The 14447-nt window shown below is 46.8% G+C and overlaps 1 protein-coding gene across 2 annotated transcripts in view; it reads right to left on the bottom strand.

Annotated features, from left to right (window-relative positions):
- Positions 1-6847: 6847 nt before the first annotated feature.
- LOC138503237 (uromodulin-like) overlaps positions 6848-14447 on the bottom strand; it is a 31475-nt gene continuing 23875 nt past the window's right edge. For both annotated transcript variants that reach the window (XM_069622824.1, XM_069622825.1), the window contains exons 8-10: positions 10581-10665; positions 8871-8903; positions 6848-7537 (exon numbers count right to left, since the gene is read on the bottom strand). In XM_069622824.1, coding sequence (XP_069478925.1) covers positions 7473-7537; positions 8871-8903; positions 10581-10665 — 183 coding nt within the window. In that variant the 3' untranslated portion in view covers positions 6848-7472. The remainder of the gene's footprint in view (positions 7538-8870; positions 8904-10580; positions 10666-14447) is intronic.

The following is a 14447-nucleotide window of genomic DNA, read 5'->3' as shown; positions in this document are numbered from 1 at the left end:
TTCCTATTTGCCTGAATGAGGAGGAGGATCGAAAGTTGGTAGTGTTATCTTCTGCCACAGATGGAAGTCAGAGACTACCTTCGGTTGGAATGATGTTTTTACCCTGAGGATGAATTGATCTTTATAGAAAGTAGTATGAGGAGGCTTGCAAGAAAGAGCCTGCAACTCACACTGCAGGCTGATGTTATTGCGAAAAGTAGGACTGTTTTCAATGTTAGAGCCTTAAAGGACATGAATGTTAAGGCTCGAATGGGATACATGACAGGAATTTTAATACATTAAATGGAACTGGAGAGTATACATTAGCAAGTCCCTTTCAACATTGTACATTCAAGAGGATTTTGAAATAGGTAACTTCTTCTGAAGACGCTTAAAAATTGAAAGCGCTGCCAGGTATCTTTATATGGTTTCAATTTGGAGCCCCAGATTGGCTAAAAGCAGCAGGAAAGAAAGCGCCATAGGTGTGCTACATTGGAATGGATCCACATTCTTATCCTTTCACCAGTTACTGAATTTATTCCAATGACACCGGAACAAGGATTTGGTTGCTGGCATTCTGGTCGAAAGCAACATCTCCATTACGTCATCTGATAGGTCCCAATCCTTGTATCTCAGCCTCTCAGAAACCATGGATGAAGGCCGAGTATTTTGACCTCTGGATGGAGAACCTGACCTTCCTCTTGCGAGAGAATATCCTCTCTTTGTGGAAGACGTATTGGAGGGCAGATGGACATGTCCACAATGTCGGGGTGTTATGTCCTCCTGGCCCAATCCGGAGCAATTAGGATCATGGATTTCCTAAACTTTCTTAACCTCCTGATCACTTGAGGAATGACGGGGACTGGAGGAAAGACGTGCAGGAATGGACATTCTCAGTCCACTAAAAACGTGTCCCCTAGAGCTCCTCTTGGGGGAAATTCCTTGGAGCAATACAGTTTGCACTTCTGGTTGGTACAGTCGCAAACAGATCCACTTGAGGGGGTCCCCAAAGGGTGAAGATCTCTTGAAATACTTCCTGAGCTAGTTCCCTCTCGTGGGAGACTGTGATCTGCTTGCTTACAGCATCCGCCGCCGTGTTCTGCTCTCCGGCTAGGTGAACTGCCTACAGAGAGATGACTTCTTGTATTGCCCCGAACCAGAGCTGCATTGCCTCTCTGCACAGTGGTAGTGACCCTACACCTCCTCTCTTGTTGAGGTATTACATGGACACTGTGTTGTCCGTCACTATCAGGACATTCTTTCCCTGTACAGATGGCAGAAAGGCCTTCAGTGCTAACCTGATGGCCCTCCGCTCCAACAGGGTGATGTGTAGTTTGGACTCAGATGGAGACCAACGACCGCTGATCGTCAGTTCGTTGGTGTGTGCTCCCCACCCCGTGAGTGAGGTGTCCCTCACTCCCGTTATCACAGGCCATGGTTGCCAAAAGATTCTCCCTTGCGAATGTTGTCTTTGCAAGCCCACCATAGAAGGTTCTGAGCAACTCTGCTCCGAACCTGCAGTTGGTCTGACATATTCCCTGAGAATTGGGACCACTGAGTCCTGGGAGCCCATTGAAGGGATCTCATTCTCAATCGGGCCTCTAGCACCAGAAAAATGCAGGATGACATGAGACCGAGCAACCTGTGAAAATAGATGGCCGGAAGATTCTGGGCATTCTGGAATTTTGTTACCATCTGCTGAATGTATTGAGCCCTCACCTGGGTAGGCGAGGCTTTCCATGAGGAAGTATCCAGGACTGCTCCAATGAATTGGAGACTTTGGAATGGTATCATATGGGACTTCTTGTAATTGAGGGAGAAGCCCAGTCTGTGAAGGGAGTGGCAGGTGATACTGAGATGGTCCTGGGCTTGTTCGGGTGAACGAGCGTGATCATCCAAATAGTCCTGGTAGGGGTAGACGTGAATCCCCCCATTCCTGAGATTTGCTGCCACTACCGCCATCAACTTGGTGAAAATCCTCGGGGCGGAGGTCAGCCCGAATGGCAGAACTCTAAACTGATCATGAAAACCACAAACCACGAACCTCAGGTACTTTCTGTGCTTGAGATGGATTGGCACATGAAAGTTAGCATCTTGAAGGTACAATGATACCAACAAGTCTTGGAGTTGGAGAGCCTGAAGGATCTGAGAAAGGGTCACCATCTTGAACTTGCGCTTTCTGAGGAACTTGTACAAGTTTCTTAAGTCCAAGATGCGTCTCAATCCCCTGTCCTTCCAGGGAATGAGAAAGTAGGGGGAATACCAACCCTTGTTCCTCTCCGCTACAGGTACACATTCTATTGCACCTTTCTCTAGCAAGATTAAAATCTTCTGCACAAGGAGCGGATCTGAAATTTTAACAGAGTTGGATCACGGTGGATGGTTTTGAGGCGTTTTTTGAAAAGGAAGGCAGTAACCTTGGGCTACCGTTTCCAAATTAAGACCTACCATTTGTTCAGATGCTGAGAAATTCTGCCTTCCTCCAGGGTCTTGTGGATCAAGGCCTCAGAGTGGCTTAGAGCCAGCTGCAGTAGTGGCTGAGGGTAAAGTTGCCACTGCTGGGGCTGATTTAGCACTCCTTCTTAGTCCACCACGAGGGAATCTTCTTTGTCCCCTTTGTCCGGCAGGTCCTCTTCCTCATCCAATTGAGGAATAGAAACAAAAAGAACGACCCCTCCAGGAAGACGAGCCTGAATATGTTGGTTTAGATTGTCGAATGGAGGCGCTAAGGGATTTATTTGCCGCCTTGGAGGTCTGCAACTTCTCCAGACTTTCATCCGCCTAGCTCCCAAACAACCTCGAAACATCAAAGGGCATGTTCAGCAGTCTGGCCTGCACATCCGGTGCAAACCCTGACTTCTCCAACCACGCAAACCTGCATATTACAGTGCTAGCAGCCATGGATCTGCTGATGCTGTCATCAGTATCCATACCTGACTGGAGACATTCTCCTATTACCTCCTTTCCATCCTTAACTATAGCCAGGAAGCCGTCTCTTTCTTCGCTTTCCGGGATGTGATCAGCCGCCATGGCAACACAGTCCCACAGGGTATAAGTGAATCTTGAAAGAGTACAGGAGACGTTGGTAGATTTCAAGGCCATTCTGCCTGACGTGAAAACCTTACGTACTCAGGCATCTACCTTCTTGTCATCTCTATCTGGGGGGATAGAGGGGTAAGCCGATTGCCTGGTTGATGTGGCAGACTGAACTACCAAGCTCTCAGGTGTTGGGTGCTTGCTCAGGTATTCTGGATCGCTGCTGGAAGGCCTGTACTTCCTTGCAAAGTTTCTGTTAACTGCAGATCCAGATTCCAAGGCTTCTCAATTTGCAGTGACTGTCTCCTCTGAAGGGTTTTGTGGAAGGGCAGAATTGGATCCTTCTGAGGGCCTTGGTCTAGGATGTCAGACATATCATCCTGTTCATACTTAGGGGAAGCTCTGCTCCAACCCATGTACTCTGTGACCCTATAAATGATATTTCTATAGGTCGAATCTGCATGCTCCAAAGGGTAAGGCCTGCCAAATTCCAGTTATGTCAAGGTGTCAAGACCACTAGGCGACTAGAGAGAATCATAAAGGTCTCTCATTTTGGACTGTTCATTAATGAGTTCTTCTGGCGCATTCTGAGTGCCAAATTGTAACCCCAAAAGGAGGGAAATCCTCTTCAGAGGGCTGTGCCTCCTCATATATTGAAGACATAAGACCTCATTACGAGTTTGGAGGCAGCCATGGTGCTAATAGCACTATTGCTGCCTCCAAACCCGTGTCCAGGACCGGGTAGTTGGAATGGGGACTTACCGGGTGATTCCAAACTTGCAGGACCCGGTATGTCCCCATTCTGAAAACCATTCCCCATTCCCATTCGAGCCCCCATAGGGCTCAATGGGAATTGGGAAGGAGCTAATAACGGGCCCGCAAATAGCGGGCCCGTTATTAGCTCCCTGGTCCCTTAGCGGGACCCGCTAATGGACCTTGGAATGCAGTGGTAGGGGGTTAACGGCACCGGCATACTTACTGGTCCCGTTAACCCCCTACCGCCGTACTCGTAATGAGGCCCACAGACTTAAGAAAGTATTTCTTCAGAACAGGTTTGTAAACCTTGTCCTGAATGGGCAAAGGCCTCGACAAATTCGAAGTGGCCGTCGACAGTGTCGAAGATGTCTTCGAAAATGGTGCAGGTTTACTCGGCATCACCTTCGAATTTGGCATTGAGATGTTTGACTCACTATAGAGTCGACAAATTCGTCGAGTTCTTCGACGATTTGTGTTTTTTCAGTGGTATCGAAGAAGGACTCGGTTTCCGAGTCGATACTCTCAACGACTTCTCGTTGGGTCGAGAACTCTCTCAACGTATTGCCGGCTTCATGTACGGCTTCTAAGTAGTAGCCTTCGACTTCCTTAAGTCGTCCGAAGGAGCGACCTTGGCATGGATTTTGTGCGATTCTTTTGAGGGGGTCAAGGATGCGTTCTCTAAAATACGCATCATCTCTGATCTAAAAGCATCCCATTTTCTTGGGGAATCAGATTTTTTCAGGCATCTGATTACCTCAGTAGAGGAATCAGATGATGAAGAGGGAGACCTATAGCATCTCTTATTTGCCTTCCTTGAGGAAGACGAAGACTGCCTCGATCGACTCCTCGATCGGGACCTCTTCGATTTCTTATGCCAGGAGGAGTCTATAGACTCGCCTGACTTTTTTTCTTTCTTCGAAGAAAACTACAAATCCACCCTCCCCACTGCCAGTTTACCTCTGTGCTCCCTGAGAGCTTTCTCTGTCATGGCCTGACAGGACCCGCAGCCGTCGGTACAGTGCCCCGAGCCCAGACACCACAGGCAGACGCAGTGAGGATCCAGAATAGACATCTTCGACCCACGGTCGTACCATATTTTAAAACCAGACTTTGGTGTCAAACGAGTTGATGATGAAGACATTTTCTTACAAATAAAACTGAAGTGCGCCGTTAATAACTCTGTCAGGAGAAAAAATATTCTGAAGCAGCAAAGCTGCTGAGATATAATATCATAAAATGAGGAATACGTGGGAGGACACAATCCATTTGAAATGTATGACCCTCTGCTAACCCCCTTAATGAACACATAACTTTCAAACGAGTGCATATGAAAGTCCTTTAATTGGACCCCTTCAGCTCTTTTGATTAAATCCATCTTGGGTCAATCTTTGCGTAGCATGTTTTCGTTTAGTGGCCACCTTCCAACAACAACCATCAGCGAACAACAATTCCATAATGGATCCCCTTCCGTCCGGCTTCTGTCTGTCCTATGGGATACAGAAACCTCTGATAAATGTTACTGGCGTGATGATGCATCTTTGAGACACATCTGGCTATTCTGTTCTTGTCCTCCATCACATGGTGACAGGCTTCTTCATCCCTCACAATGACATCCTGATCAGCTGTTTAGATTATGCCTTGGGTCCGTCCCAGGTGTTGCTTTTCTTGCTGGTACTTTCTTTTAGATTTAATGCCATTGCAAGTGATAACCAACCATTGGATTGATAGCTGTGCAGGGGACGGGGGGGGGCACCAGTCTTTCCAGCCTTGTTTACTGTTTATGTTTGGCAACCCTGTGATCTGCGGAGACCAACAGAGTTGAGATTCTTACGTATACAGCTCCACATTATTCTTGAGGCTGTACAGTGTAAAGGAGGAGCCAAGTACCCCCACCTCAACCGTCCATCCCATATTGCCTATATGTTGGAAACCAGAGTATGCGACATACACAGAACAGTTGAAACGACAAAGGCCAAAAGGAATACTAGAGGCAAGATTCGCATTGAGACAACCATACCTGCATACGTGAAAATATGATGGTTGTTTAGATGATGAGATCCCTGAAGAAGCAGAGCAAATAAACGGTAAAGAAGAGTGGTGACGTCACCAACCATCACCAGTAAATGATACACAGAGTTGAGCTGAGGTATATAGAAGATACAGAGACAAGAGAATGAAGATATTCTATAAGGCATCAAGAAAGTATCAAGGATGTCTCGGGAGGATAGCTTAGGGGCAATGTGCTTGCCTTGGAAGCAAGACTACACGAAGCAACACAGGTTTGATCCCTGGGTCCGCGCTTAGAAACCTCTGGGTATTAAGCACTTATAAATAACTCATCATCTCATATTATATCATAAATGACATCTCGGGATCGAGGTGAAGAAGCTTATGCCACAGAAAAAGATGAAGACATCAAGCTATTTTACATGTGTACCTGATGCAAAAGAATCACAAGCAGATGAAGTAATCTTGAGGCTAGCTTTATAGCAAATAGATTGCGGCAAGCGCCAGTATATATATATATATATATATACATATATATATATATATATATATATATATATATATATATATATATATATATATCCTCCTATTCTTCTGGCAGGTAAGAGTGCTGCAAAAAAGAGTCTGTAATAGCCAGAGGCTCATGGAATGGCTTATCTTAAAGCTGTAGCCTCTGGAGCATAAGTGGGTACTGGAGCACTGACAGATAATGACCTTCATGGACTGTTCTCACTCACTGAGAGGGCTCCAAATCTATTGTGCTACATTCTCCTGTGGGTTAGTTGGTTGCATGATCTCCACTTGCACTGAAGAGTGTGTATGCCATCCTCCACAAGTATCAATGGTTTCCTTTGGCAAGAATTAGGGACTGTGGATTTTCACCCATAAAATCTAAATCAATCTACACTGTCTCTTGCCCAACTCCCTGAAATGGATGCCCATATTTAGAGTATTATCCTTCTACAGCAGGGTCACCCTTAAATGCACTGTGCTAAGGAGTGCATTTTATAAAATGGGCACACAATAACAGCAAAAAACATAAGATGCACAATTCAACACAAGGCAAAGCTGCAATTGCTATTAAGTTTATTTAGTGCACGAGAACGAGAGATTACACTTAGAGCGGCCCAGTGCATATTGCCTGCAGTCCAAGGAAATATAATATAAATTAAAGTCATTATTGAAACCGAGGCGGCATGGAAGGAATGCTGTGTTCTGCTGAGTGAAGGCTGCAACCCCTGCACGACAAATGCCAGTCCTGTAACAAAGCTCCCCTTTCCACAGACCTATTACATGTGCATCGCTCTCACACACAGATATGCTTAATGAAGCATGCTTAAAGAAAACCTCCTGCAGTCCCACATCATACACAGATCCTTTAATGGGTATCGGTACCACAAGGCGGTCACAGAGAAATGTATAGTCAATTCAAGAGGCAAGGTCAATGTCTGTAAAAGGTTGCAAGCAAAGCTGAGATCTAGCCCCTGCACCCCATGTCGGATGGTAGTTTCGGAGAGCGGTCCCTGAGAGATCCAGGACTGCTGCGGATGGGAGAGGAAACCCCTTGGTCAGTTACGTGCTCCATCCGAGATCCTGGAGGCTTGAATGCAGTGATGCCTGTTGACCAGTCGCAGTTCCAGGGATGGTTTATGAGAATGTTCCTGTGTTGGTCAGCGGTGGACATTCTCTGTCATTTACAGGAGTCTCAGTCCGAGCAGGGAAAGCATGAGTGAGTTCACCGTCCAGGTCCAGGAGAAGCCTAAAATCCAAACATAGTTCATTGAATTAATCTGGTTCATCCATGCATGCATCACATATCGTCTCAGTTATCCAGTAATGAAGATCTCTGTGCTGTTGGCTTGAACAGTCATGCAGTGTTGAGAGGCAGGCTTCACATCTACACCTGAGCATCAGTGGTTAGAGGATAGAAAATGACATTGGTCCCTATGGATATATATGATGACATGATGAGGAACACCTTCATGGAATGTTTCCTTGGAGGCTCAGAACCCAACTGTTGGTTTCCTGGCAATGTAACAAAGGTTCCAGCATGACCAAAAGCTCTCTTTCACTACCCTTTCCCAACCAGAGTCCACTCCATTCCTATAGCCACCGCAACTACCCCCTGGACACCAGATGTCCTAGACACCTCTCTCGTATCATGTACTAGAGACACCTCTACTTCTTGTCTATTAGCAACTTGAAAAAAATACAAATCTCTCCAGCCTTAACAGAGACATCTCCTCTTCCATGCTAACAGACCATTCTCAATGTCGTCACTAAACATCTCTTATTCAGCACTTACTAAACACATATTGTATTTTCTCTGTAAACCTCCACGGTTATGTCACTATTAATCATTATCCGCTAATCCACAAACTGCTAGCCCCCACACCTGCAACAGACATCCCCCACACTTCTGTCACCCCCAACATCAACAACCCTAAACATTGGCCTCTACTACAGCAATTCCGACACCCATAGGATGACCAGTGGAGGCCCTGATACCTCATCTCATTCAAAGCCCAAAGGAGGGCTGATAAAGGCCATCACACATCACTGTCAGCCCAAATTATGGTCTAGCAGGGCCATGACTTCTCACAGCCTGCCAGATTGCCATTGGTTCAATGAAACATCACTGTTAGTACAGGGGGTGTTCAATAGGAGCCCTGACTACCCACCCCACCCAAAAATAACCAAAGGGATCCAAGGCACATTAGAGCTAGCTAGGGCAAGGCTAGGGAGTGCCATGCAACCTCAATCAACTGAAGGATTGATACTGGGGTAATGCCAAGTCAAAAGGTGACCGTTTGGACTATAAAATGGTGAATGAGGTCCAAAACACTTTAATGACAGAACATGTCCAATTTCACTTGGAATCATTCACTAAGGTTTTCAGTGAGCAGGCAGTTGTGTCTCTTCTCTGCGTGAACCTGTGAAATCTTGTACAAGAGTTCTCACTATATGAACTAAACGGCAAGGGCGACTATTCTTTGGTACAGTTTCCCTAATTCAAAAGTTATCCTTGGGCTTAGTCTACATCTTGCACCTAATGGTAACTATAAAAAATAAGAAACGCAAGTCATACTTACGGTCAGAAGCCCAGGATGTTGGATCTGGTGTCACTAAAAGAGAAAAAGTGGCATCACACATAGTAAAAATGTATCTTTATTTATTTTCACTGCTTAGCTATTCTCATTTCATATCAGACAAATAACCTATGGCGGCCAAAACCAAACCTGATGTATTTTTGTAGTGGATAACCTGGCCGAACAGGTTCGGACGATCCCCAAATCCGCTGAATTTCAACTGTATTCGGGGATTCGCTGCCCTTCTCAAACTTTTAAGAGATTTGGCCAAAGAATTTCAGGCATCCAGATTGGACTCTATGTAAATAACTTGGATCTGGAGATCTTCACCAGTTAATTGAGTTTTTCAGAGAGGTAGGAGGGTGATGTTATTTGGTGTTTGAAAGCTCAAGCACTTTATTTTAGGCAAGGCTAATAGGCATTGATTTCTTTGGGGGATTTTAGAACCGAACGGCCTGTGATTATATTTTTTAATTTTAAAAACATCTTTTGAGGAAATTATCTGTATTTCATAGAAGGGAAGGCTAACCAAGCCTTGCTAGGGATTTTGGGTTTTGCTTAAGACAGATTACACTTTGCCAGGCCAATCTTGTGCTGGTGGCTTGATTGAATGCCTGCTCACATACGATTAGTGGCAGGGTGTTGGGTGCGTGATGCAACACACCACCTGTCTAGATGCAGGAGGATTTGCAGTGGGAAGGCTTGATTGAGCGCGTGCCCTCACACATGACCTGATTTAGGGAAATAGCTTACCTGAGCAGATGAATTTCTATCATTATTAGCACACTTTCAGGAAGAGATGTTTATTTGTTGGTTTGCTGGAGATAGGTTATTTGCTGTTGACTCAAATGTTGATCAGCCTCGCCTCACGTTCCTGCAGTTTATCTCAACCCACAAAGTAAACAGCAAGTTGTGCGTTTCCCATATAGGCATCCAAACTCACTTCCCACCTAAAAGCTCACCTGAATCCCACAAAAACATCACAATCTCAGCTGAGATTCTAAAACCTTAGCTCTGAATCTTGGGAATGGCTTCCCTGTCTAACATAGGATACTTGGATGTCTGGAGTCATGTACAGGCTCTCCTGGATCCACGTAAATCCAGTGGTAGAGTCTGCAGGGATTCTTGGATGGGTTTTTGGGAGACTTGCCCAGGACTCGTAATGGCTACTCTTTGCACATTAACCTTTGTCTCATTCATGTAGCTACACTCCCTTTAGTTCCCATTTCCTTTTGACAGTGACGATGCTGTCATCTGAACTTATTAATGGTCCCTTGTATTATAGACATCCTGGTATCTCTGCAACTGAAGGCATGATCAGACCTTGGGCCAGCACAGGGTCTCAATGTGGCACTGCACGTCATTTATGGTTTCCTGCCACAATAACAAGCAGTAATGTTGGAAAACCATATGATTGGACGTTTTCTCCTGCATGATCAAGTGCTTTAGAAATTAAAGGATGCATTAAACCACTATTTGTAACATCTCAAATTAAAATAATTAGGGAAAAGTTAATGCTGCCTTCTCTTCTCTTAAGCATTTTAAGATGCCCCCCTTATTGTCACGTGTATCTACCGGCTTCAGCGGGAAAGCGGCCAGGGTGTCCTGTGCTGTCAAGGAATCTGACAGCAATAGCGCATGCTCCAGGAAAACCTTTCTGGTGCTAGAGGTCAATGTGTGCAGAGTGGAAGGCAAGACAAGGTGGTCACTCACTTCTTTCAAAGGGCCCAGTGCCCACTTGGCCTGTAGATGAGTCTCCACTCTTTCCGATACGACCTGCGCGTGGACCATTGCAACCCTACAAAACAAAGCAGTGTGTTACTAAAAAATGACAATGTCTGTGGGTGATACGGGTCTACCAATCAGTTATCAAGAAAGGACAGCACAGCTGCTAATCAGCCACAGGCAGGGTGGGTCACATCTGTCAATCAATTACCCAGCTGGAACAGCAAATCAATTGAGGACACGTGTTTACCCATCAGCAATCAAGCATCAGCAGAGGACATCACATCCAACAATCAGCCATCGATGTAGGTCGGCACAAGGATCAATCAGCCAACAGAAACAGACAGGTCATCTTTCAATCAGCTCTCAGTAGAGGAGAGCACATATCTTTCGATCTGCCATCTTTGGAGGGCAGCATTCATATCAATAAACCATCAATAGAGGACAGCACTTTCAACACCAGGTGGCAGCACATGCCTGTCAATCAGATACCAAAGGAGAACAACACACCCATCAATCAGTCATTAAAGGGGGACAGCAAGTACCAATCGGCCATCAGTGGAGGACAGCAGTCCCGCAAATTAGTCAACATGAAGGCTGCCAGCACTGTGCCTGCCAATCAGCGATGAATGGATGACATCATTTCTATCAATCAGACAATGTTCATGGATCGGTTATCAGCTCAGGGCAGCACATTTAGGCTCTTGGTCCTTTGCCCAGTGAATCTGGGCCTTCGCCGGCATTAATCTCCCGGTATTTTTGCTTCTGTTCTCCCTTATAGGTTCGCACTACTTCATCTTTACTGATATCCTTACACATGTTTCACAGAAACACTGCGACACGCAAAAACGCAGACGCAATGTCATCGTCAACGCAAGTACAGAGTGGGAGAAACACTTGAGGGTGGGGATAGGTTGCAGCAGAGAGTTGATACTGGAGTGAGTGGCCCCATATCTGCAGGCCCTCTCCGTGTGACTGTGCCTGGCTTTACAGTGGCTTCTCTACTGAGTTGCTTGATAACAATTAGAAATGGCTACCCTGCTTATGAAATGTTTTTTCTTTCAGCGGCTTTGTGGATCAGTTATGGAGGTGTCGACGGGGAAACCCTAGAGGAGGCGCCCAGATAACAGGGCAGCGTCATGCTTCCTCCCACCTGGGCAAGGGGGTGGGGTTGGGCAGGTGTTAAGCTCAGAAAGAGCTGTCAGGGGGTGGGAAGCCCCCCAAACATGATAAGAAGGCCATGAAAAGGCAACAAAGGAAGGGGCGTGCCCTTTAGGATATGGTAGCACCATCTGTTCACCCAACGAACATCGGAGGAACGAGGCCGGGGGCAGTTATGTGTTTGGAGCAGTTTGTTCATTGAGAGACGGTGCGTGTGCCAGGAAGCTGCCGTGAAGATCAGGGACATCCCGACTGGAATCCAGCAGTGAGGAAGGGCTGGCGTGGAAGAGCACTGGTGAGAGGGAGCAGCACGGTGAGTTGAAGGTGAAGAGGGGGTACCCCTCCGTCACTGCGGCACGGCGGGTTCACAGCCTTAAACGGCACCCTGGCTCGAGGAGCAGCAAAGATCAGAGTGTGGGCGGGCTGCAGGCACCGTCGAAGTTGTAAGGACTGACGGGCTGCAGCGGTGAACACTTGGTATAACAGCATCGCTGAGGACTGGATTGCATAATGGGCCGCTGCGGAGAACTCTGTGGATATTTTAAAAGCGTTTTTGCACTTCTGAACAAAAGTGGCTGGTGGCGGTGAAGTTTGTGAAACAGCTCTAGGTGCAGTGCGTGTGCCACCGCAAAGGGGGACACCAATCAGGGCATTCCAATTGATTTGTGTGTTTTGGGTATTTCAGAAAAAATAACACTCCGCAACAAATCAGCACCTTAAAAAAAACTATAAGGGATAACAAGTGAGGGACCTCTTTTAAAAATCCTTCAGGACACACAAGATGTCGACACAAGGGGCGGGTACACCAGGAGGAAGCAGTGCCGAAAAGGATCTGGAGCAATTTATTCAAATAGCAAGAATGGCAGCAGCCAGGCACGGGGCAAACTGGCCACAAAGGGTGGCAGCAGAACTTGATGGGGAAGTAGATGGTGCTTCAGATGGCAGGTCATAGTCCCCTTTGTTGTTTCCCACCTACACGGAGGAACAGGCCATGCAAGAGTTACTGGCCATTGAAGAAGAGGAACCTGAGGCCAAAAGAAGGACATTAACTCTGAAAGCGAAGGCGATTAGGCAGCAAACTGAAGCAGCCAAGAAACTAAGAGAGGCAGGGAAAGCAGCTGAGGGAGATAAAAGCAGAGGGAAGAAGCAGGGGCTTATTGCCAACCCGGCGGCTCTTCCTGCAGAGGTTCCATGAACTAGCCGTGGGAAAGCGTGAGGGGTTTTCTCTCCTCTCGCAATCAGCATTCCTCTGAGGCCTAGCAGCAAGGGTGCTGGAGGTATATCGATGAGGGTTCGGCTTCCTCCGGCAAAAACAGCCCTCCTCCAGGCCAGGACCACCTGCAAGGGCAGGCGGGGCACAAAGAATAAGGGTTGGGGGAGCTTTGGCCTATAGTGGACTTGGTTGGAATATGGGGGAATCAATGTTTTGTGATGGAGTAGTCAGCTTGTCGCTGCACCTGGAGAACGATTTCACAAACTTGTCGCATGTAGTGTTTAGTAATGTTGTGATAATAAACCTGCAGCCTTTTATGACAACAAAAGAAGAATGTCTCCATCTGCCATTTTTCCAGAAGAGGGAGGTAGGGGTAGCGAATGGAAAGAGCAATAGAATTGGTATAACTGTGGACAAATGCCCAGGTTATGTGAAGGCAAGAGAATTGATCTACCCTTCACACATGGTAGCTGCTGCTGACGTTCAGCAACTGCACCAGGACCTGAACGGGGGGGGAGGGGAGAGGTGCAGCTGGCATAGTGGGCTGTCCCTCAGGCACTCAAGTTGCCTACACTCCTCACGAGGGAGGCCAGAAATGGGAGGCCGGAAACAGAAGGGCAGAGCCAGTTGGGGGGGGTGGATTTATTGGACAATCCTAATTCACTAGAAATCAGGCTGCGGATGGTAGCCAAGAGCATTACACGCTGGCTGCAGAAGCCAGGGCAGTCACCCTTAAGGACAACTGGACTCCTTAACAACTGCAGAGTGGCCTGGGATCTGCTCCATACAGGAGTATGGGATGTACAGACTGTCCCCAGTAGGAAAGGATACCTGAGGCGTGTTCTAACTGAGAAGGACTTACCTGGAGTTCACACTGAAGGGTTATAAACCCTGGTTGGAAAGCCCAGGAAAGGAGAAGGCCACCAGGGATTATGCTCAGGGCCTGCTTTACTAAAGGCTGGTGCATTGCAGGGATCACAGGGATTATGTTTAGGGCCTGCTTTACTATGGGCTGATGCATTTGAGGGATCACAGGGATTATGCTCAGGACCTGCTTTACTAAAGGCTGGTGCATTGCAAGGATCACAGGGATTATGTTTAGGGCCTGCTTTACTAAAGGCTGATGCATTGCAGGGATCACAGGGATTATGTTTAGGATCTGCTTTACTAAGTGCTGGTGCATTGCAGGGATCACAGGGAGTATGTTTAGGGCCTGCTTTAATAAGGGCTGATGCATTGCAGGGATCACAGGGATTATGTTTAGGATCTGCTTTACTAAGTGCTGGTGCATTGCAGGGATCACAGGGAGTATGTTTAGGGCCTGCTTTAATAAGGGCTGATGCATTGCAGGGATGGCGGGGATTATGCTCAGGGCCTGCTTTACTAAGGGCTGATACATTGCAGGGATCACAGGGATTATGTTTAGGGCCTGCTTTACTAAGGGCTGATAGATTGTAGGGATCACAGGGGTTATGTTTAGG

This window comes from Ambystoma mexicanum, chromosome 11 (genome assembly GCF_040938575.1).
Source record: "Ambystoma mexicanum isolate Mex_15411 chromosome 11, UKY_AmexF1_1, whole genome shotgun sequence".
NCBI lineage: Eukaryota > Metazoa > Chordata > Amphibia > Caudata > Ambystomatidae > Ambystoma > Ambystoma mexicanum.
This window is presented reverse-complemented; position numbering and strand designations above follow the sequence as displayed.